At 42.3% G+C, this 22042-nt stretch overlaps 1 protein-coding gene across 1 annotated transcript in view; it reads left to right on the forward strand.

Annotated features, from left to right (window-relative positions):
* Positions 1-22042, forward strand: part of SNTB1 (syntrophin beta 1) — a 118490-nt gene that overhangs the window by 71505 nt on the left and 24943 nt on the right. The window contains exon 3 of the mRNA XM_064442165.1: positions 6325-6532. Within this exon, the coding sequence (XP_064298235.1) occupies positions 6325-6532 (208 nt within the window). The remainder of the gene's footprint in view (positions 1-6324; positions 6533-22042) is intronic.

Genomic DNA, 22042 nt, shown 5'->3' on the forward strand with positions numbered 1-22042 from the left:
TTACATAGAGCTTTTCTATCCGTCTCCAAGTGTATTCAATGTGAAGATGAGTTCACTGCCAGTAGTGAGAGTGCTGGGCGGTGACCCATGCCCGCTGTTCCCAAAGAGGCTGGCGGTGTCTCCGGGAGGCTGGCTCCCAAGTGGTGCTCTCTCCCCAGCACTCAGGGGCCAATCACTGCACCAGAGGGAATTTGTGTGTTTGCTGTTGTGGTTGTTGAACAGTGTGGTTTCTGTTTTGCTTCACTTAGCAGCTAATCGGTGATCCCTGGGACTTCTTGATCATGGAAGCCAAAAAGTAGGAGTAAAAAATAATGAGACATTGAGATACATCCTGCTAGATGAGGTGTACCTGCTGTCTGTCTCTTCCAGCAAGACTTTCTCCTGTGACAGTTCATACGCAAGACAGAGCTGATCTATCATCTATCAAATGAGCCCTGCTCATTTGTCCCACTTCCCTGTTAGTTTTCACCCATGCTCGTGGATCATGTCCCCATCTTTCCCCTGGGTCCTACTACAGCACTGCCTACCAGCAACAGTGACAATGGTGTTGTTTCTCAGAAGACACCTAATTCTTCCCCAAGACTGTGATCTCTTATTTATGCAGCAGCAGGAGACTCTCTATCCTTGTCTCAATCTGAAAGGGTCATTTACCACTATTACAAGCTACAGTCAAGTGCCCTTTGCTTAGCCCAGATGCAGCTCCAGCTGCAGGTTTGCTTTGCTGCAGAAGGTGCTTTGAGGTTGACTGTGGTGTCGCTAGAGGTGCAGCTTTTGTGGCCGAAACAATTTTTTTTTTCCTAGCATTAACACACTTCCCCTCTTGCTGTGAAAGAGGTGCTTCAGGGAGCTGTGGTCAATGTATTGACCACACCAATCATGACCCCTTCTGTCCTTAAAGTTTCAGGCAGCATCTTCTACAGGTTAAATCAAATTCCTACCCTGCCTCTGAAGTAATTTTTTTTTTCCAAGTAACTGACCCCACTGCTTCCTGACACAGCACTTTTGCCATTGTTCGATGCTGAATCCACAGTGAGGAAGGCTGGACTGTGTATTCCTGCATTACCAATATTCAGCACTATTGCAACCAGAATATAAAAGAAAAATTCAAGAAAGAAAAAAAAAAAAGATATCTTTTGGGCAACGCAGGGAAAGAGTTCTGCTCCTTAACATCCATAGACATTTAAAACTATTAAAATTACTTTTGTCATTGGGTAGAGAAGGGAGCACGCGATGTGCTCTGCAGATCGGTTGGCATCGGCACACAGCGGTGTGAGCAAGTCTGTTGCAGAACCAAATGCTTTCCTTACTTGCATGTGGCGCAACTCCACTGATATCCCTTTTATTAAAGCCCAGCTGGAGGCAAATAGAAATGAAATCAACTGTGACAGCTCATCAGTGATATATACACCCTCTGTTTGGACATCAGTCTTGTCCAGCTCCCAAGAAAAAAATAACCACATTTTACCACTGTAAGTTGAAAGTCAGCAACTAACTGTTAATACAGCAGGTACCCTCGTGATGGTGAGGGGACCAAGAGACTTTCACATACAAAAATTCCACTTGATTACCAGATAGTGCTCACTTGGTAAAATTGCTTTCACCTCCATTTAGGTGCATCAAATGAAGATGCTTCTTCAGGGTATGCTGGGGAATTTGTTGCAAACCTAACAGTCTCTCTATGGAATATTTTCCTTGCAGACTAATCCTGAAGTTTCAATTGCTTAATTTTAATGTATTTTATTCCTGGTTCATCTGCTGATGCTGCATGTAGAATTGAAAAGGAACCTTAACGGGTTGTTTTTTTAAATTTTATAACAAAACTTACAACTATTTAAATATCACCTCTGATTGTGTTCCTCCAAACCCCGCCTTATGCTGGAAAGCCTCCCATATTTCTATGCTCAGAAATCAACAAAATTACTTACCACAGTTTCATGTACAGACAGTGATGGGGGAGAAGGAGTGACCAGTTTGGCCCTTACCCGCTTTTTAAGTTTGCAGAGTTGGTGGCAAAGTGTTTTGTTCTTGGCTATGCCAGTGCAAAATCAAAGTAGCATGATGAACTTGAATAACTCTGGCTCCAGCTTATCATTAACTTCAAGAGATGTATTCTAGACTTTAATCAGTCACTGAATACATAATCTGACCCGGGAAAAGGCACAAAGTGTAAATCAGTGCCTGATTTAGTCCTGAGCCAATGCTGGTGGGAGCAGTGCTTTCAAGATATTTGATAAAAAGTATTTCTTAGATAATGAACACTCCTACAGAAAGAGACCTTATCAAATGTGGAATGAGTATGCTCTATCAAACATTTGCTTTCAACTTCTTCTGATCCTCTGTAAAGTAGAAGCTCTGGATGATGCAGTGAGGGAGGATGTTTTCTCCTCTTGCGTACAAGGTTATGGCATTTGGAGGTGTTGGGTCTTGTGTCACCCCCATGTGCTATGGGTGGAGAAGGTGATGCTGGAAACACTCCTTGGCTCAGTGGCACTCTTTGAGAAAGAGAAGGAAAATTACTCTTTTTATTGTAAGTTTTGCCAAATGATCTCTGAGAAAATGTGATATCATTCATTGCACTGCCAAGCTGGAGAGATGCCGTGCATCTTGGCAGCGATCTAGAGCTAACATATAATTCCTTTGGGTGGTATGGGCTTTATCAGAAACAGCTCCATATGCAGTATTTACATAACTGTGGTGGAGTGTGAGAATAAACACAGCTGTGGCATTGCCCTAAATATTTCAATTCAGTGGGGAATTAAGGGAACTTTATCACTGAACTGCAGATAAACAGAAGTCAGTAAGCAGTGGTCAGTTTAGCCAAGGAACAAATCAAAGCTACGATGGCTGGGCTGCTGGAAACATTTAAGTGCTTTAGTGTCGGAGTTTATTAAGGTCACTGGTATTTTTTTGCTTTTCAGAAAATATGGAAATGCCATCAGTCAGCTGTTACACAAAAACCATCACCCAAATGGACTGGTGAATCAAAGCAGCATAGGCTGAAAGACAGAAAAGGGGAGTTTATAGGGACGCAGCGCTTTCCACATCTGATTGCGGTTAGAGCTCATGGGATTCTGGGAAGATTGTCTCTGACCGTGGAGATGGGAGTCCTGGATCTTGAGCAGAAATCTGTAAGCCTGGTTTATTAAAGATAGTTTAGTGCCTAGATCTTGTAGCAAATAGCCAATAGCAGGGTTCAGTTGAAGATTTAGACTTTTGTCCTTATGGTATGAATAAAAAAGGTACCCTACCCAGCAGCTTGCACAGGAACAATGCTTGAGGATATATTCCTCAGGCTGGACCAGTGGTGTGGATAAAAAGATTCAGTTTCAAGGCTGTCAGTGCAGCATTTATTCCCGTTTTGAACTCACTTTTGAGAAGCGTGGCAGTATTGTCCAATCTTCCTGTCACTCAGTTCAGGGAATGAGGTAGACTTTCTGCAGTTGTTAGTCCATTACCATCAAACTTTAGTGATTGACAAGCAATCCCCAAAGTAGCCCCATTAGAAGTCACGGAGGGATGATATTTTAAGAGTATTTTTGCAAGCATGGCTCAGTATGTGTATGTGCATATGTATACTAGAATATATACATTGATATCACAGTAGAATGTGTATATATTGGTTTAGAACCCCTTAAACAGAATGGTTAAGAGCTAACTAAATGTTTATTATTTTAGGGGACAGAACTCTTGTAGAAATACTGTAATAGCCACCATCAAGGGAAATACACTTTGATGAAGAGCCAAGTAGCAAAATACTTGTTTGCATGTAAATCCACTTGCTTTAAGTAAGAATTTAAGTGTATTCTAAATTGGAGGGAAGTGAGTTGCCATTTGGAAGCTCTTTCAGTTCTAGATAATTTATTTTTAAATCAAAGCCTGCTACAACTCTTAACTGACAAAGAAATGATACAAGTTGGCTGCTGTTCCTTTGCAACTGAAAAAGCAACACATTCTTCTGTGTCTTCATAGTTCTCGTTCAGTGCTTTGTTTGCCACACAATACACAGTGACTTTGAAGGTGGGAGTTCCCTTATAGAAACCACAGGCTTTGTAAAGAGCATTGTTTCACACAATCCATACAGTACATTAACATTTTTCAAAAACAGCACGACACTGCTGTGCTCTGCAAATATTTTTTCTCTTTAAAAGAAGTACTAAAATGGGAGTTAGAGTGCTGAAGATACTGAGTGCTGCTCCTGGCTTGTTCTCTGCCTCACCTGGGTTATGCACCTTTCCACTTTCTGGGTAGTGAAACAGGGATGCTGTCACTGACCTCATTTGTAAAATGCTGTGCGCTCTTGTGCCAAAAAGTGCTCTGTAAGTAATAAGCAATGTTTCACTGATTACCACAATGTACTTTGAAAATCCAAGCCTGTATAGTTTGTTTCCATTGATAGCTGCCTACAGGAACAAGTTCAAACTCAAGTTCATACGGCAGTGGGAGAACAGTGCTTCTGATGGAAAGAGAGACCAGGGTGTGGTAGCTGTGCATGATTATAATGATCATTGGACACAAATGTCTAAATCATAACTGTTGGGGAGACAGCTTTTTCTGGCAGTTTGGAAAAAATCAGAATGTGTTTGGGAACATGCCTATTTACAAACATTACTTTCTTATTCACCAGACCTGCATCATCTGACAAGGAATTTTCCTGTCAGTACCTGAGGTTGAACTGTTGGTGTATCCTGGAGCAGCTAAATAAGAGCCTTTATTTTCAGACAGTGCTGAGTTGCAGCAGCTTTACCAAGGAAACATGCGTTATTGTATTGGCTCAGTGCTTTCTGAAAGATCAACCCACTTTTTAAGCTCTCTGAACAGTGATTTAGGACCCTGAACAGTTCAGCTGCTGAGTTTGGAAAATCATGACCTTTTCTATCTTTAGAGCAGTGTCTACATGGAGACCTCCCCTTCCCAAAATGGACATGAGACCAGCGGTCCTCGCTCTCCCAGCCCCAGAGAGCTGCACAGATTGAGTTGCCCTCTATTCTGGATTCTGATCTGGTTTAACCAATTAATTAAAACGTCTTAATTGTTAGCTAAGCTCCAAATAGCAGGATTTTGTAATTGCATAACAAATATTTGCATTACAGTACTGTCTTGAACCTCAACCTGAATAAATTCCACTGAACTAATTACTTCTCTGCTACAGAAAGGAGTTGTCATGTCTCCCAGAGACGGGGCAGCAATACACAGGACAGAAGTACGTGCTTAGGCTCAGATCCCAGGTTGAATTTGTGTGGGTAACATTCAGGGGCAGTCACTGTATGTGTATAACAAAAAAGCACAAATGTGATACAGAGCTGAGTGATGAGCAATGACCAGGGCTTGGTTTTATAGTCACTACATGAAGATAAACCAGACTATTACTTAGTGGGTTATTTAACAAATGTTCAAGTAAAAGTGGCCTACAAAACTGTAAAAAGCACACAAAGCCCCACTGATGATAACGAATAATTTCACTGAGAACAGAGCTGAAATAGCTACAGCTGCCTCTCAATGCATTTTTGTTGTTGTTGTTAGCAAAGGTGTTGGCACAGGTCCCATAACCACAATGGGTAGGATTCATTTTCCTGGAACCTGTGTTTGCCTGTGGCTTTCAAACCACGGTGGTGGGGTGGAAGCCGGCAGGATGGTCTAGTAAGCATATTTTTTGGGGAAACCCATCTCTCTCCACATGACTTTGGAAAACTGTGAAAGATGCCTGCCAGCAGCAATCATACAGTTGTGGTTAGCACTTTCTTGTTGCTGCTGTTAGCAGGATCTAAATGGAGAACATTGATAACTCCTGGAGAAGGCCAGTTATACTCTGCTTCTGGTGGTGTCACTGAAACCACAACATAATCCTAAGAAACCTCCTCCATTTGGGATGAAGGTGGCTTTCATTTAGCTCTGTATGTGTAAAATAAACACATTGAGGAACTCTGGGTGTGCCATTATATCCAGCTAAAGAAGACGGCAGCTTATCCCTGGCTTCTCTGCAGTCATCTCCCATGCAGTTCTGGGTGGTTGTCGTGTCAGTGAATGTTAATGGGTGAATGTTCCTCTTGCCTTTATATTTGAAACTCATATTGGCATGCTAGATGTGGGTTTGCATCAGCACTGGCAAGTTCCCTTCTCAAGGATTTTACCATAATGCCAGTACAGACCTGGTTTCAGTTAAGATGATCCTACTCTATTCGGGTGTTGTAAAGGTAAGTTTTTAGTGCTAGATCTTGATATTAGTGCCCTTCTTTTTAATTCATTGCTAACATTAAGCAAGGTAATAAATTCAGCTGCCTGACGGTATCTGAGTGAACATAATGTTTCCTCCCGCTGTTTTTCTAGACTTATTGAAGTTCATTCACCTGATGCCAAGCACACCGTGGTGCTCAGGAGTAAGGATTCGGCTACAGCTCAGGCCTGGTTCAATGCCATCCACTCCAGTGTCAATGAGCTCATCCCCAGAGTGATTGCAGAGGTCAGAGACCAGCTGGGTAAAACAGGGATTGCTGGAAGTCGAGAGATTAGACATCTAGGCTGGCTTGCAGAAAAGGTAATGAAAACATTCTTATTTTTGTTTCTAAGCTCTCTCTTTCTTGTCATCTTTCTGTTCCTGAATTCAGTCGTGTCTGGAAGTGAGGTTCTGGGTTTTGATTTAGCTTTTCAAGACCTTTCTTTTCTTAATGTGCCAATTTTTGTGCTTTTAAGAAAGAAACCCCAAAAACTAGAAGGTCCCCTCAGTCTTTGTTTCAGTATGACAATTAGCAAAGACTTTCTTGGGAGATCAGAAGTCTCTTGATCTGTCAAATTTAGGCATGGGACGTGAGTCAAAAAAACTGACACCAGCCTCAGCCTCCCCTGCTGTCATGTCTCCTGTTCACGTATATAAGATGTCACCTTCCTACTCCCAGCCTGGGAAGTAACCAGTTACTTGGTCCATCGCCCACCCCTTTGCTGTACCTGGCCGCTGGAGCTGGGCACGGTCTGGAGAAAGAGGCGGTGTCCCTGCTGCACCTGGAAGCTTGTTCTTTAATTGCAAGCCTGCATTTGAGCTGATCTTTGCAGGTCAGTTGCAGTTGCAACTCTTACCCTGTGTCTTGCACAGTTTGAATCTCAAAATATTTTATGCCACAGGGTAAAGCTGGTGTTCAGTTTGAAAGTAGTTTGGGATCTATTGACCTGTGGAAAGCTGACCCAGGAATGCACAGGGGTGGTATCAGTATGAGATGATCCGGTTTTAAAACAGTAGTCTCAGAATTTGTTTTAGGCACTGTACCAGCTGGTAAGTGTGGATTTGCCATGGTAACAGCGTTAGGATTGTGCCTAGAAATACCTCCCCTCCAGATGTTGCCTGGGCAGCTGTTCAGAGCGTCTCTGTCTCTCCAGCTGGGGTGCGTGGGAAAATGGCCACTATGTACACACTGCCCTTTCAACCTATGCATCCAGCACAGGTGTGGAAAGCTGACTGCGATTGCCCTGAAAAAAAAACATTTTAGCTCTATCTGGGGTTTTGTAGATGAAAATATGGGACCCACAGACACAGGTGCCATATTCCTATCTAGTGTTCTTTAAGAAGGCACGCTGTTAATTTTTAGCAAAATGTGGGTCAGTCCACACCACTTAGAGCAAGGCAACGGCTACAGAACCTTTCAGGCAGATTTTGTATGTTTTCCTGTCCCTCCCTCCAAGTTTGCAGGGTGGGGAGGATAGCACAACTCTGTGGCTTAGTGCTGTAGAAAATGTAAAAATCTGGGGGAGTAATTTGGGGTTAAAACACCAAAGCACTGGTAAGTAAATTTTAACTATTAAACTGTGCAGCTGTGGGGTCTTTAATCTTGTTTTGCCTTTTGTATACGTTTCTATAAAGTTATGAAAAGTTGAATATAAGAGGCTCTTTCTGTTGCAAAATCCTCTCCCCTGAAAGGGTAACTACTCTGTAGCAGATCATATAGACCTTATATGTAAAATATTCATGGGTCATTTTAAGCGGACACACAGCACACTCCTAGTTTATGAACTTCCTCTCCTTACCCTTAATACACAATATCCCTTCACACGTTTCTTTCTCCTCTTTTTTTTGCCTTATGGTCTGAGATCTTATTTCATGTTACTCATTATGGACCAGTTCAAGGTCCTGCTGAATTTAGTGGTGAAACTTGTGTTGCCTTTAATAGGGCCAAGCTGCAGCTCTGTGCACGTTCCAGTGTATTTGCAGTGGCTGTCATCAAGAATTAGCCTTGAGAGATTTGCCGTGACATTGTTACCCAAAAGTCAACATGTTTATTTCCACTGAACTAACCATCCAGAGCTGTGCAATAGTAATGGAGTGAGGTCAAAAGTTCCCAGCTTCTTCTCATGTTGGAGACCTGTTGAAAAGTAGAAAAAAATCACTGCATATGGTAAAAAGCAATGTGAAATTCCTTTTATTTGTTACTGGACTGTGGGCTGTAAAGCCTGGGTGAAAGAATGATAACCTGCAGGGTGGGAGAGGAAGGAATATATACTGTACATATATATGCAAACTGTATACATACTGTTTCAGAGGAGGTGTACAAGGCAGCTAGGTGAGGTGCTGACCACAGGGCATTTCCTAGATGCAACCCTGGTGGGGAGAGATTAAATTATGCAGGTATTCTTAGAAGCACCCCAGGAATAACAGCTTTCTTCTCCTGGGGTGAACTTCCCTACCACATACACTGCTGGTTGGTTTCTAAACATTGGAGTTTAGAAAGGGACCTTATTAGTAGTAGCCACAAAGTAAAACGTATGCCTTGTCTTCCTCCTAGTATTACCATTAATTTTTCTCTCTGTGATAATTTGTGGCATATCTTGCTATTTTTCCATAGACTGCAGTGGGAAGAGATCTGAACTCTGTTTTGAAAATCATATTAGACTGTAACTTTTAAGACAGCTTATAAAAGCTGGCATTGCGTTATATTACTTACATAGCATATCCTTACAGTGAATTCTCAGCAAAATGGAACGATGCTAAGTGAGATGAATTCCTCTGCTTGTTTGGGGAATGCAAAATGTAATCCCATAGAAATTTCACTGTAATTTGCTGTGATTACTCTCTGCTTTCATTAAGCTGTTTCCTGGTTTGACATTTTTTATATGTCTCTGCTCTAAACTTAGCTCTAAACTTCAACCTTTATGATACTACAAAAATAGATTCATTAGCGGAGCCTCCCTCAGGTGGGTAACATTAAAATAAATAGTAGGTTATCTAAGGTACAATGCAATTGCATGCTAACAGGATTCTTCCACCTTCACTGAATTTCCCTGTGAAGACAGCCCTAAATTTGTGGTCTTCAGCACGAAGCATCCATCTTGCAGGTCCACCATAAGGTCCCTGGCTGTGCCCCGGGGTGGTCAGTGAGGGTCCATCAGCAGGTAAAGCAAAGAGCTCTGCATCACTTTAAGAAAGCAAACACTCACTGTGGCATTATTATAGGGAAGGAGAAAAACAGCCAGAAGCAATCATTAAAGATGCCATATTTATTAAGGCACTAACCTTGTCCTGACCTTGACCTTACAGCAAGGATTTCTAAAGCCAGCCAAGGATTAAGGAGTTATATTAGTCACCAGCATCCTAAAACTTTTCTGTAACTAAGAGAAATGTCAAGTACCAGTTTGTAATGAAGTGTGTGTGCTCCCCATCACCTTTTCTTTCTTGTATTTCTCTTTTCACTTCAGCAAGACCTCTGTGATTAACAAGCGTCCTAAGCAGGAGGGAACAGCTACATGTGGGTTTTAATCTTACCACATCTTTCCTTTTTAAATGCTCCTTGTAAAGATACTTCTAGTGACCAAAGACAAAAAAAGAAGTTAGTAATGTCATCCTAACTGAGGAGCTTTTCCATATGTGTGTTAATTGCTCCTCTTCTTTCCAGGAATCCTATCAATCCTTGCAGAAATGTCTTTTCTGCCTCCCCATTTCCCCACTTTTTATAGGTCTGCACATCCTGTGGCTTATAGAGGAGCTGAAACAGGCATCACTGTTTTTCTCCTCACACTTATCCACCTACCATTGGGTTCCTTCATGAGGAGCAAATTCGGCTCTTGCACTGCAGAGCTAAAACACTGAGGAAACGGTAGTTTATTTTATTGCTTTGTAACGTCTGTTCCAATAGACCAAGATATAGTTGGCAAAAGCTTTATCTACATTTTTGCCTCTTGAATGCAAACACAAAAAGGTGTTCTGGCAAAAGTGGTTTTGCAAAGGTAGCTTTTGCCAATTCAGCAGGCAACGACACAAGCAAAAGCGTGGCTTGTTTTAGGGGGAGCTGAAGCTGTAGCCAGGTGCCAGCTTGTAGCTGGGTCAGTTAAAAAAAACAACCTAAATGAATCCCTGAGCTCTGCATCTCTCCCTCTCCTCGCTGTGCCAGTGACACTTTAAATGTAGGCTTGGAGGAAAAAAAAGCACTTTTGCAGCCGGAGACCATTCTCCTTTCAGAACGTCGAATGTCTTACAGGCAGTGCGCTTTTTAAAATGGTCTCAAGGATCCTTTGAGAAACTTAAAAATAGGAGTTGCTGCAAGTTGTCTTTTAGAATGTTAATATTTGAAGCTGCAGAAAAAGTACCCATATGGGCTTCCCTCACTAAATCTTAACCCCAGAGCTTGGTTCCTGTTCACATCTCTCTGCCTGTGCAGGGCAAGTGTTTTGCTGCTCCCACAGATCTGGTGTGGGGATCAGAGGGGAGAAAACGCCTGATATGGGAGGGGTAATAGCCAAAGCAGTGCCATGAATCGGAGTTGTTTTTTAGCTCCTGACACTATCTCCAAAATTAAAAGTGTGTTAATACACTATAGGCTGTTCAGTCTCCTCAAACCCTAGATAACTGTATCATAGTGTTAGAGCTGAAGTGCGAGGCATGTCACCGCCGAGTGATCTTCTTTGGTATCAAGCCGTATATTGCAGTATTATATTTCTCTTCCTGCTCTCGCTCTAATTCTGAGGAGGGAGTGATAACAGTAAGATTGTGAGCCATGCAAGCTCACCCAACAAGGTTTAGACAAATGACATGGGAGTTGAGGGCTTTTTTTCCCCAGTATGAAATGGAAGTATGCTCTCTGGTTAGCAAAACAAGCAGAGAGCAACACAGCCATGTTGTGATTCTTAAAATGCCTTTGCATGAGAAAACCGCCAACCTATCACATAGTTAAACCATTTTGCCTTTATTTAACATTGTGAATATCTGATTTTTAACCACCTCTTTGTGAAGCACAGCAGCCAGTAGGCAGCATTTTAAAAACCCTGGCATGGCCGTGTCCGTGGTTGGGACTGTGGCTGTCCCCCTTAGCTCTCCCAGCTCTTCCATCGTGGTGGTGGCAGTGCTTGTCTGACCCTGAGCCAGATCATATAGTTACACTGGTAGAAAATTCATTACTTTTGGTGGGGTAGCATTGGCTTTCTGCAGGTTTTATGACAAATGCAAATCCCAGTGCAAGAGAAGTAGTGAGAGCCTGTGGCAGAGGGCAGGGACTGGGAAACAGGGCTGCCGCCCTAGGCAGTGTATACCTCTTCCTCTGGTCTAGCTGCCTCGTCAGGCTGCGCAGACTGAACCAGCAGCGTGCTCAGGAATAAAACTTGGGTTGTACTAATCCCCCGGTCTCTGTTCAGGCCCTGGAAAGTAACTGTGTGTGTTTAGGCTGAAACTGAAGTGAGTTTTGGGTCTTAAACCCCAGTGAAAATCAACATATGGTTTAACCAGATAAATAACCTGCTAGAGACATAGGCGTTTGCTAAGAAAACTATTACTCAGATGCCTAAGGAAATTACATTCCTGTAGTGTGGTGTCCTTTGCAATTTCTGGTCTCTACAGGGTTTTTTGTCCTTTTCGTTCAGTCTCTGTTTTCTTTACTACTTATCCAGGCATGTCTGGAAATGCTACACATCTATAATGCCCAGTAAGGAGAGCAAGGGAATTTGGTCCTGGCCTCCTGTTTTGAGTGGTTAAAGAAGGACCCAATTTCTCATATTGACAATGTACAGCTGGTGATAATCTTAAAATTAATCTGATCTTTTGGAGATCACATATACCTCCAACTGGAAAATATTCTGTGTGTCCTAAATTAGAAATTGTACTTTTAAATCCCAGCTAATTGCTTGCTGTGAAGCACTTACAATCAAATGAAGAGTCTGCTTTTGCCCTGTGTCACTTAACCTTGCAGCTTCTTAATTCTGGAACTTACTTGTTTGCTTTGTAAAACACCACAACAGAGCGCTTAATTACATTAACAGTCTTCATTATCTGGGATAACTATCAGCCTGTTCTGAGGAAAGACGTAAACCTGAAATAGCACGAAGAGTAATTTCCTCTCCCAGCTTCAGCAAGGTTCCTCCACAGGCCACTTTTATCAGCTGTAACCTCGTTCTCTTGTTGCTTTAGGTGCATTCGGTAAACAGATATGTTAAGGAAAACTTGGGCTGAAAACAGCCATTCCATTCACCATACTGTTTTAAAGACTTTGCCAGTCTTTATCTGTAACACACATGCTATTTTTCACCATGCCAATGAGAGCTGAGCAAATGAGATGTCTAAGTCAGGCAGAAGTGCTCAGCACAAGGGGATTGGAAAGAAGAGTAAGTTTAAATAAACCATGAAAATTTTTAGAAATATGATGGTAAATGGAAGGCATGAAGGACCTGAGCTTGAAAGTCTATACTTCTGCAGTACATTTTGGTTGTTACGGTGAAGAAAAACCCCTCTATCCAATAATTACAAAGCACAGTTAAACAGTGAGCGAGCGCTGTTGTGCCTGCAGTAGCTTTTAGGTGTTAAATTATTCTTGCAGAAATTGATTTGAAGTGTAAGCTGGGACCCTGCATGTCCCCTCGCCTTTCCCACAAAGGTTGCATTAGTTCTGGCTGGATCCCAGCAGAGGTAATCACACCCTGCCTGCCCTCCCTTGGTTTTGATCTAACAGTCCTAAAAGCTTACGTAAGTTTTTCCATAAAATGCAGCATATTGCTGTTGCTGTTCCTATGAACCCCAGGAAAAATGAGAAAGTTCCTTTTTAATGTCATCCCGCCATGAAGTTTTATTTAACTTCTCCCTTCCTGCATCAGGAGGAATTGTAAGCCCAGAGAGGTGACTTCTGCTCTGGCAGCTGTGCATGTGCAGGCAAGGGACGACATGGAGCACAGGTGGCATCCACGTGGTGGCCTGTGGCTCTGCTGAGTGAGGGACCTCTGCAGATGTCCTGCCAACAAACCCAGAGCAGGGTTTGAGAGGGGAAATGATGGGCTGTAGCTCAGAAGGAGGAGAGGATGCCGAAAGGAAACGGAGGCTGTTGGGTTCACTGCCTCCCCCGGGGTATGGGAGCTGTTTCTCTCGCTTCCTCCAACGTGGTGGGGTGGTGGGCCACTTTGCATGGTGTGGCTGCCATGGCATGGATGCTTAACTCTTTCTTCTACATAACCCCAATCTGAGCTACTGCTTGGCTGGGCTGGATTTTGCTGGACAAGAGACTTCCTAGGTTTTGGTAGATGAGGTAGATTGGTAGATTTTCTTCCTAGATCTTGCTAAATTTTCAGGACATTGGGCCTCTTCATCTTTTGCCTTGGCACCTGCAGTTAGATCTGTCTAAAGCCCCTTTTGGACACCACCTCCCCTCAAGCACATGCTGGGTCAGCTCACCTTTTGGGGCTTTGCAGGTTTGAAAGCCCATGTTTGAACATATTTGAAGGCAAGTTCAGTTGGAAAAAAGGAGCTGGAAAGATACAGGTAGGATGTGAAGGAAGGCTCTGATCCCCTTTCAGAAACCTGATCTTTCAGAAGCAAGTGAAAGGCCTCCTTTTTTCTCTCAGCCTCTGACAGTAAATATTGCAAGAAAAATAGTGAAGGAATTGGAGACGGTGATGCTCCTTGTTTTTCCAATGCAATTTAAATGCAACATGAGTCTCTTTAATAAACACAAGGTGCATAAGGAAGCATAGACCTCTACTGAACCTGTATCCAGCGCTGCTGCCAGTGGGGAGTGGAGGATACCCTTCCCAATTATTTTAAGCACTTTAGTGCCAAAATGGCTGGTCTCCTTCTGCCCCAGTGTGTTTCTGCCTCCTTCCATTCGTGCAAGTAGGATGTCGGCAGTGGTGGGGTAGGAAACGGGAGCCCCTGTTCTTGCCCAGCTGTGGGATGTAGGGTGGGAGAAAGATAACCTGCAGACCGGCACGTGGGTTGGGGAAGGTGTGGAGCTCATCCTGGCCATTTGGAGTTATCTAGGGTGGGGAGGCTGGTATTAAGGCAGGGCTTTGGGGCAAACTTGGCTGAAACAAAGAGCAAGGCAAATGCAGACTGAGCAATAGCAAAGCCCTGAGCATCTCCCCTATCAACTGTGCTGACCCAAGCAGCGCTGTGGACACCCATCTCACCGTCCACCCCTTAGATCCCTTTTCAGTTTTACAGGACAAACAGATTTATTCTCACATTCCCAGGGCTGATCTACCCTGATTACACATGGCTATGATGTGATGGCCGCTGAGAAAGACAGTTTTGCAAGAGCTATGCCCTTGCATGGTGTCTGTTTGCTCATTTGTCTGCATTTTTCTGCTTGCTGGCTGCATGTAAGAAGTTTGAAACGAAAGGGATTGTCTATCTTAGAAAATCCAAGATTTTCCAAACATTAAGTTCCTGCTGAGCTGCATTTTCTCTGCTCAAAGTTACCTTGTTCTCATTTGCTGGTTTTGTCTCCTGAAGTTAAAATCACCTTCAGGGGAATGGAGGGGCCCATTAGGGGTGCATTGACCCTCAGGATCTGCCCAGTATGAATTCCTCTCACCTTGGTCATTGGGGTTTTTTTTCTAGCAAACGATACTCCCATTTCAACTTTTTGATGAATGGCATGAATAAATAGATTAGAAAGCAGCAGAAAGGCCATAAAAAAACCCTCTTCTCTCTGTCCTGCAGCCTTTCTCCCCCCAGGACCCTGAGCTGATCCCCATGGAGAAAAGGCCTGGCAAAAGCAGAGCCATTCCTAGTAAAAATGCCCTAATTTAGAGGAAAACATTTATTTTCTTCCCCTGTCTTTTTGCATAGTGTTGCCCCATCCTGCTCACATACTCAGCTGCCATCAGAGGTGTGTTGCCTCTACCCACAAGTGCTTTTAGGCCAGATGAGCTGGTTAATGTTTGAGGGGTGTTGCAGACAAGCACAGTATCACTGCTGGTAGAATCAGAAGCAATATATGCCTTGTATCCTGTTTTGCCAAAGAACCATTAACAAAGAAAAATGAACAAGTTTTCTAAAAATACCTTGAGAAGAAGCTGTGTTCTGTGTTGGAAAGAGGGATTGACATTTAGAAGAATAGGAGAGTTTAAAAAAAACAGTGGAGAGGGAAAAGTTATATGTGTTATAATTTTCGGTATGGCAAGACACTTACTCAGCGCAGACTCTACAAATCCAGTCTAATTTTAATCCTCAACCTCTGTTTATGTAATAGATTCCTAAGGCTATTAACGCCAGCCTTTTACCTTATTATTGTATCCTGTAAAAATAAAATTATACCCATAATCCCATGACAGCCCTTACAAAAATGTGCCATTAAACAATTAACATCGCAACACAGCAGCTCTGGAGACTGCAGGGAAGTATTTCTTGTACAGCCTAATTGTTGTATCAATACCATTTTCAACACCCTTGGTTACTGAGGAAGAAAGAACATGACGATACTGTATGTAAAATAGCATATTCTGAAGTACTGATTTCAGGGCCTGACTGTGGCAAGAGTGCTTGAGTTATGAGTGAAATCCTCATAAGAACTGTACTTGGAACAAATCCATGGTTGAAAAGGTTTCTTGTATCGTTCCTCTCCTCTCTCCCACTCTTAAACCAGTGTCTGTTTTATTTTAGATATTTTAAGATGGGAAGTGTTTTGACACTGGAGTTTTAACTAAAAGAAATAATAGTACTGATTAAAAAAAAAAATCCTTTTATTCCCTTCCCCCAGATCCTTCAGTTCTGAAGATTTATTTCTGCCTGCAGAGTTATCCTCTCTGCTTAACTGGACAGTAATTGATAGTGTGCATCAAGATAATTAGTCTAGTGAGTCTCCTAAACCCCAAGCCCCACAGCTACCCTTAAGCTCCACATTGTCTTTACTGTAATGTAAATAAAAGCTTTAGGAAAGGACTGGGAAAAAAGAGTTGGTAGCAAGGGAGCCTCCTTGCCCTCTCTAAGGGGTTTCCTCTTCTCATTTTTAATGAGGCCCATATTAGTTGTCATTTGTACCTTCCCTGATGAATAGTTTGGAAGAAAAGCTTTCTCTGTGCACAGCAAAATTTGTGCCAAGTTGCTGACCTTTGCTTTAGGTGAGATCTCATTTGAGTCTCGGTCCCAAGCCCAAACATATTGTTGGATCAATCATGTTGATTTTTGGCTCTGATAGTAATGCGCAGCTAATGAGTTGTACAGTGTACACATTAACCTCAGACCTGGCAGCGCTAATGCCAGGCACGTAGCAAAATCGTGCTGGGGCTGCAGAAAAGGCATACGGTGCGGGCATCTTAATATAAGGAGACAATTAAAAACAGTAGAGCAGTATCACAGGTTCACTGCTTGTGGGATGTAGGATTTAATCAAAGCAGGAAAAGCAAACTGTCTTCTGTCTCTTCAGAAAAAAATAAATCTCAGCACCATAAAGGTGCTTTATGAACTGTGAAATAGAGAGGAAAGCCTGAATGTTTAAACAGTAAGATAATGATTTTACTACCAAAAGGGAATCCACTTTGGGGAACAGCCATTGAATAACATTAGATTTAACCTTGTCAGAGATTACCATCTAATGATTATCACGGCACTGCAAGGAATTTGGGAACACTGCTATATTTTTTTTATTAGTAGGTACCTTATTTAGCAATACTTCAGCAAAGTTCTCTTGTCCTCACAAGTAAAATTCCTAAGACCATTTGTTGAATTACCACAAACAGCCAGCATCACTGGTTTTAAAAGCAGCTGTTTCTGATCACTTCCAGAAGTAACACTTCCCTTGAAGATCCAGATTTTAATCTCATTTTACAACTGTAAATCTAGTGAGAGGCAGTATTTTGCTAGTCGTCCCTATGGAGAGATGGACAAAAATCCCAAAATGCACAATATCCTTTTCCTGGCTGTTTTCCTCACTTGAAGGATTAGGAAGGAAGGAAGAGTTGCACAATGACTACATAAGAAAGCAACATTTCCAGTTTTAATGTAAGCCCTAAACAAACAGCTGCAGGGGACAGAGAAATAGACAGAATAAATGTGATTTCTACAGGTCACACAGTTTTATGTCCTCCTCTGTGCAATGAAAACTGATCAATAAGGCTGAAAGACCATTACTGCTTCAAACAGAATATCTAGTGAAATCAAATGGAAAAACTCAAAGTACACAGAGATGCAATCTTTGGTGTTCACATTAGGCTTTGGATGCAAGACAGGAAAAACAGCCTGAAAGGGACAGGGTGATATGGGAGGTCAGTGGGTAGAAGAATAGAGAACAGGATCTTCCAGAAGAGCAAAGTTCTCTAGACGTATGAGAAACTGCCCCATCCTTACACCATTCCAGGTAGAGTTCCCCATACGTGCAGCATTACCAAGGCCTGCAGAGGGTGGACATGAAAGTAGTGAAGTGACTTCACACTCACGTGAGGCACTGGGGACTTACCCTGTCAGACGTGCCACAGGGGAGGAGGAATTAGGTATTGTTGTATCACACCTGACCTCATGGCAGAACCTGTTGGAATGACATGGGATGTTTTCCAGCACTAGCACAGCACACAGAAATAATGCAATTTCAACAGAGATGTGGCACACCATCCTTAGTAATAACCACACAATAGGATCCAGGGAAAAATCTGTAGTCATTTTAGAGCTGCTGTTGCTGAAATGTCCCATGGAATCACCTTTTTTTCCTAGTCTAATAGTGATGTTAAGTATTTTTCTCTTCTAACAGGTTAATCTTTTTTCAGAAAAGTCAGACAGTGGCAGTAGAGTGACAGATATAACAAGTGCTAGAAGATAAACTTATTGGAGATAGGGATCAGAAGAGTCAGAAGTTGCAAAAAAATGGTAGCACTTCGATGGCATGCTGTTATGAAGAGTGAGCCATCTTGTCAGCAACTTCAGTAACTTCAGCAAAAGCACACCCATTCTTACCAGCTCCAACTGCAAGACTGTTGAGGACCGTCTCAGAGATCTAGATGGATACCCTGGAACTTTTTTTTTAAGTACAGGGATTTCCACCCCCTCCTTTGGAAGTGCAGATCGGTTTGTACAGTGCGCATGTTCAATAGTCAAGGTACAAAAAGTGGCTCTGGAGCCAAAGTGGCTGTTTCTTTGGGTGTACAACAGAAGGAGACTCTATGTGGGGGTTCGGACCTGCTGCTCCCAAAAAAGTGACCTTGCTGTTGAAGGCAAATGGACCTACCAAGGGTTTTCTCAGATGTTATTTGGATTCCCTGAGTTTCAGGTGCTCTACGGTAACAGTAGCCCTGCTGGAAGGAAGCACCTGGGTTTTAATCACTAGACGCTAACGAGTGTTAGCTGCAGTGAAGATTCCTGAAACTGTGTGAACACATCGTGTTATTGTTGGGGCTTTTTTTATTTATACATTTCTGCTGAGCAGATGCTGCTGTGCAAACATTGATTTGTTGATCTTGTGCTGAAAATAGCTGCAGACTGTGGCCATGGCCAGAGTAGGCTGCTGATGTGTAGCTGCTTTTTTGTGCTTCATACTGGAAATGTCAGTGATGTTTATGGAAATGGTTCGAAAAAGTTCACTTTGAGGAGAAGCCTGCTATGGAATAGAAGCTTACTGATTTGTTTATGGAATGAGAAGCTTGTACATCATTATGAAAAGGAGTGTTTTATGGTGTTGTCTCTGGCCTCAGCTTATCCCATGAGACTTTCTGCAGGACCCTTTGGGGGGAATACATTAAAACTTCAGGTTTAAACACACACATGCGCTCATTCCACTTAAAAGTGCTTATTATTGCTATGTTCTTTGGATCCCTAAATCATAGGGTTAAAGAATACAGTAACATTCTCCCACCTAAAATTTCAAAACAGAGGTTTAAATCTACATGTCCAAAACTGCAGGAGATGTTAACAAGGCAAAGGTAACTGGAAGAGATGGAAGAAGCTGGAGGTATTGCAAAGAGCAGCAGCATGGAGAGGGATTGCACAGCTGCACAGGGTAGCGTGAGAACCTTTTACGTGATGTTTTTGTCTTGAGGCCTCCTGCTTTTGTGGGTTTTGGGAAAGCTGGTTACTGAGGACAAGCTGACTTACTGTTGGGTTCCTGCTTTGTTGTTGCAAGAGTTTGAAATGAGGAAGAGAACAGCACTGATTCTGGTGGTGATTGTTGTGGTTAATAACATAACCACATTAATTACATTAATAATTATGTTAATTACCACATTAATTACATTAATAATTATGTTAGTGTGAGAGGTCCTAGGGACTAGCCAAACCTGTTATGCCATGGTGCGAGATTGCAACATAAACAGTACCAATAGGAGCAGACCCTGCTCCAAACTCTAACCATCTGAGTAGGCAAGGTAGAAGAAGGAGGAAACATGGAACCACACACCAGACATTGTGTCTCTGCTGTGATTTTTGTTCCCGTGGGACATAAGCCAAATGGATGCTGCAGAAAGACAAATAGAGCCTGGGAGAAGGGAGGAGTGGGACAGCACTGGAAGAGACTGGGAGATGAAGCTGAGCTATGGGAGACTGTGGGAAGGTGGCAGTGGAAGGAGCAGCTCACTGATGAGCTGCAGAGACCATTGGGTGCAGACAGGTGTACAAATTGATGAGTGGGCTGAAAGGTGTTGAAATATTTCCTATTGGCAATAATAAGACCAGCGTTCTCTGAACCTTTCATAACCCTATAAGATTTATTCTTCACAGCTGCAAGGAGACCTCAAAGAGAGGAATTTTAGCTTCTCTGTCTTCTTTCACTTCATATTGGACAGAGGGGCTGTTTGCACTTATCAAAGGTCATGTACATCATCAGTTTCCATTAGCCTGGACATGTCAAGTAAAACTTCACTCTCTAGCCCCTTCAAATAACTTGAAACAGCTGCTTGGATATTTGCAAGCACAAGCGGAAGGAATGGGTTGTGGTTATAGGATCGCATCCAAACGAGTGAACAATTCTGTAAAACCGTTACGAGGAGCCAACCACTAACTGGTAACGGTTACACACCTGTAGCCCCGCGTGGACCTGCAAAGGGGTTCAGAGTTTTGGAAACAACAGTGTTGCAGGCTGCTCTGCTGAAAAATGAAATAGAGGAAAATTGGTCTCAGAGGTAACAGACCACAGACTGAGATTGCTTTTCTACTAGGAAAGTGGGTAGCCACCATGTCGTCTTGTGTCAGCCCCGGGGGTTATCTGTTTAGTGCCCAGGACTCAGCAGCAGGTTATGAAGGTTATGTGCACGTGTGGATAACAGCAAAGGAAGTTTGCTGCCAATCTCCTCTTTCCCTTCTCCTTCTATCACTCTGCAGTTCTCCTCTGGCATTCCCCATCACTGATTGCCTCTTCCACTGGTTTTAGCTGGCTTATCTGAGAATGCATGCTGTCTGAGGACATACTTTTGAATAAACGGTGCTTTTACAGGGGTGTTGGTTATATGCATGAAAACGTGGTAATAGCTAGCCTGATTTCTATCTGGCATAAATTAGGAGTAAATCCATTGATGTCAGTAGAATTGAACGGATATAAATATAAGTGAAGTCAGGTCCTATATTTTTAAGGTTAAGCCTAGAAAATGCTGTAACTTACTCTCCCCCCCTCACTTTCTTTTCTGTTTCAAGCCCTGCCACAAATATGAATGTCTTAATTGGGATTTAGTCTATTTCTGGCGAGTTTAATCAAAGATCTGTCAGTAAAGAATTTTATGAGATGCAGAGGTGAAGCCCTGCTGACCCACTACCTATCTTTAGAAAATCTCACTAGCTGTTGGTTCTGAAAAACCTCAGCAGCAGTTGTTCTTTTTTCCCTTGGTCAGTTATGTCAAGCAGCGTATGTGTAGCTATGTTTAGTTCTGAGCGCAAACATGAGGCAGAAATGGAAGCTTTTTGGCAAGCAAAGAACATGATTTTCAGTTCATTCAGTACAGAATGGTGTTAATTAATAGATTGTTTTCTGACAAATAGTTAATTGTGGCTGACTGTTTTCCATGTGGCTAAGGAAATAAAAAAGCCAATGAGGACATGGTATTTAAAAATCCAGAAATTTTGGTATGAAACTGCTGGTATGATGTCCAACCCAATCCCATTTGCTATACTTCTAAAATGGGTTATGTGAATATTAGCATATGACAATGTTAATGAAGTACATGCTTTCCAATTTTCTTTTTGCAGTTCTGTCCTAGTGTTGCTCTACTGAGTTATTTCAGATTTTTTATACCAGTGTGTGTAAGATGTTTAGGCCAGCACAAACTACAGCAGAAATCTCAATGAAAAGACAAATATTTATCTTCATAGTAGGAATAACACAGTAAGAAATAATTTGTAAAATTTCCCAGTCACTTCAGTGCAAATACATTTCTAACACCAAGGGTAGAATTAGGTATAGTCACTTGGTAATATTCATATGTCTTTTCCTCTTGGGGCTTTCACTTTCTTGTAGCTGCAGAAGTAATAGCAGCTCTACACTGCTCATGTTACCCTCATTCTTACTATCAGTGGCTGGCACTTGCTGGTGGGGATGATTTATTAGTCTGCAGCAGGAAAGAATCTTCCATTGATGAAACCCGTTGATTCATGAGGTCATATATCTCTCATGCCAAAAATCATTTCTCTTTAGATATGTGATATGTTTGTCAAAGGATGCAAAACTCTAATGCTGTTATCAGGAAGTTATTTTATTAAATTATGTATTTCAGGGATAATTCTTAAATCAGAAACGTTAGTTTCCCATCCTGGTCTCAGGAGGATAACCTGTAGCATGCAATCTGCTTCTGCTGGCTTTGGAAAGTAACTTTATTTCTCCCAAGTTTTTCTTCTAGAGGAATGTTCAGCTCTCAACAGAATTGTCCTATGAGTAGTTAAATGCTGTGATTACTGCAAAAA

The sequence above is a fragment of the Phalacrocorax carbo genome, chromosome 2 (assembly GCF_963921805.1).
Source record: "Phalacrocorax carbo chromosome 2, bPhaCar2.1, whole genome shotgun sequence".
In the NCBI taxonomy this organism is placed as follows: domain Eukaryota; kingdom Metazoa; phylum Chordata; class Aves; order Suliformes; family Phalacrocoracidae; genus Phalacrocorax; species Phalacrocorax carbo.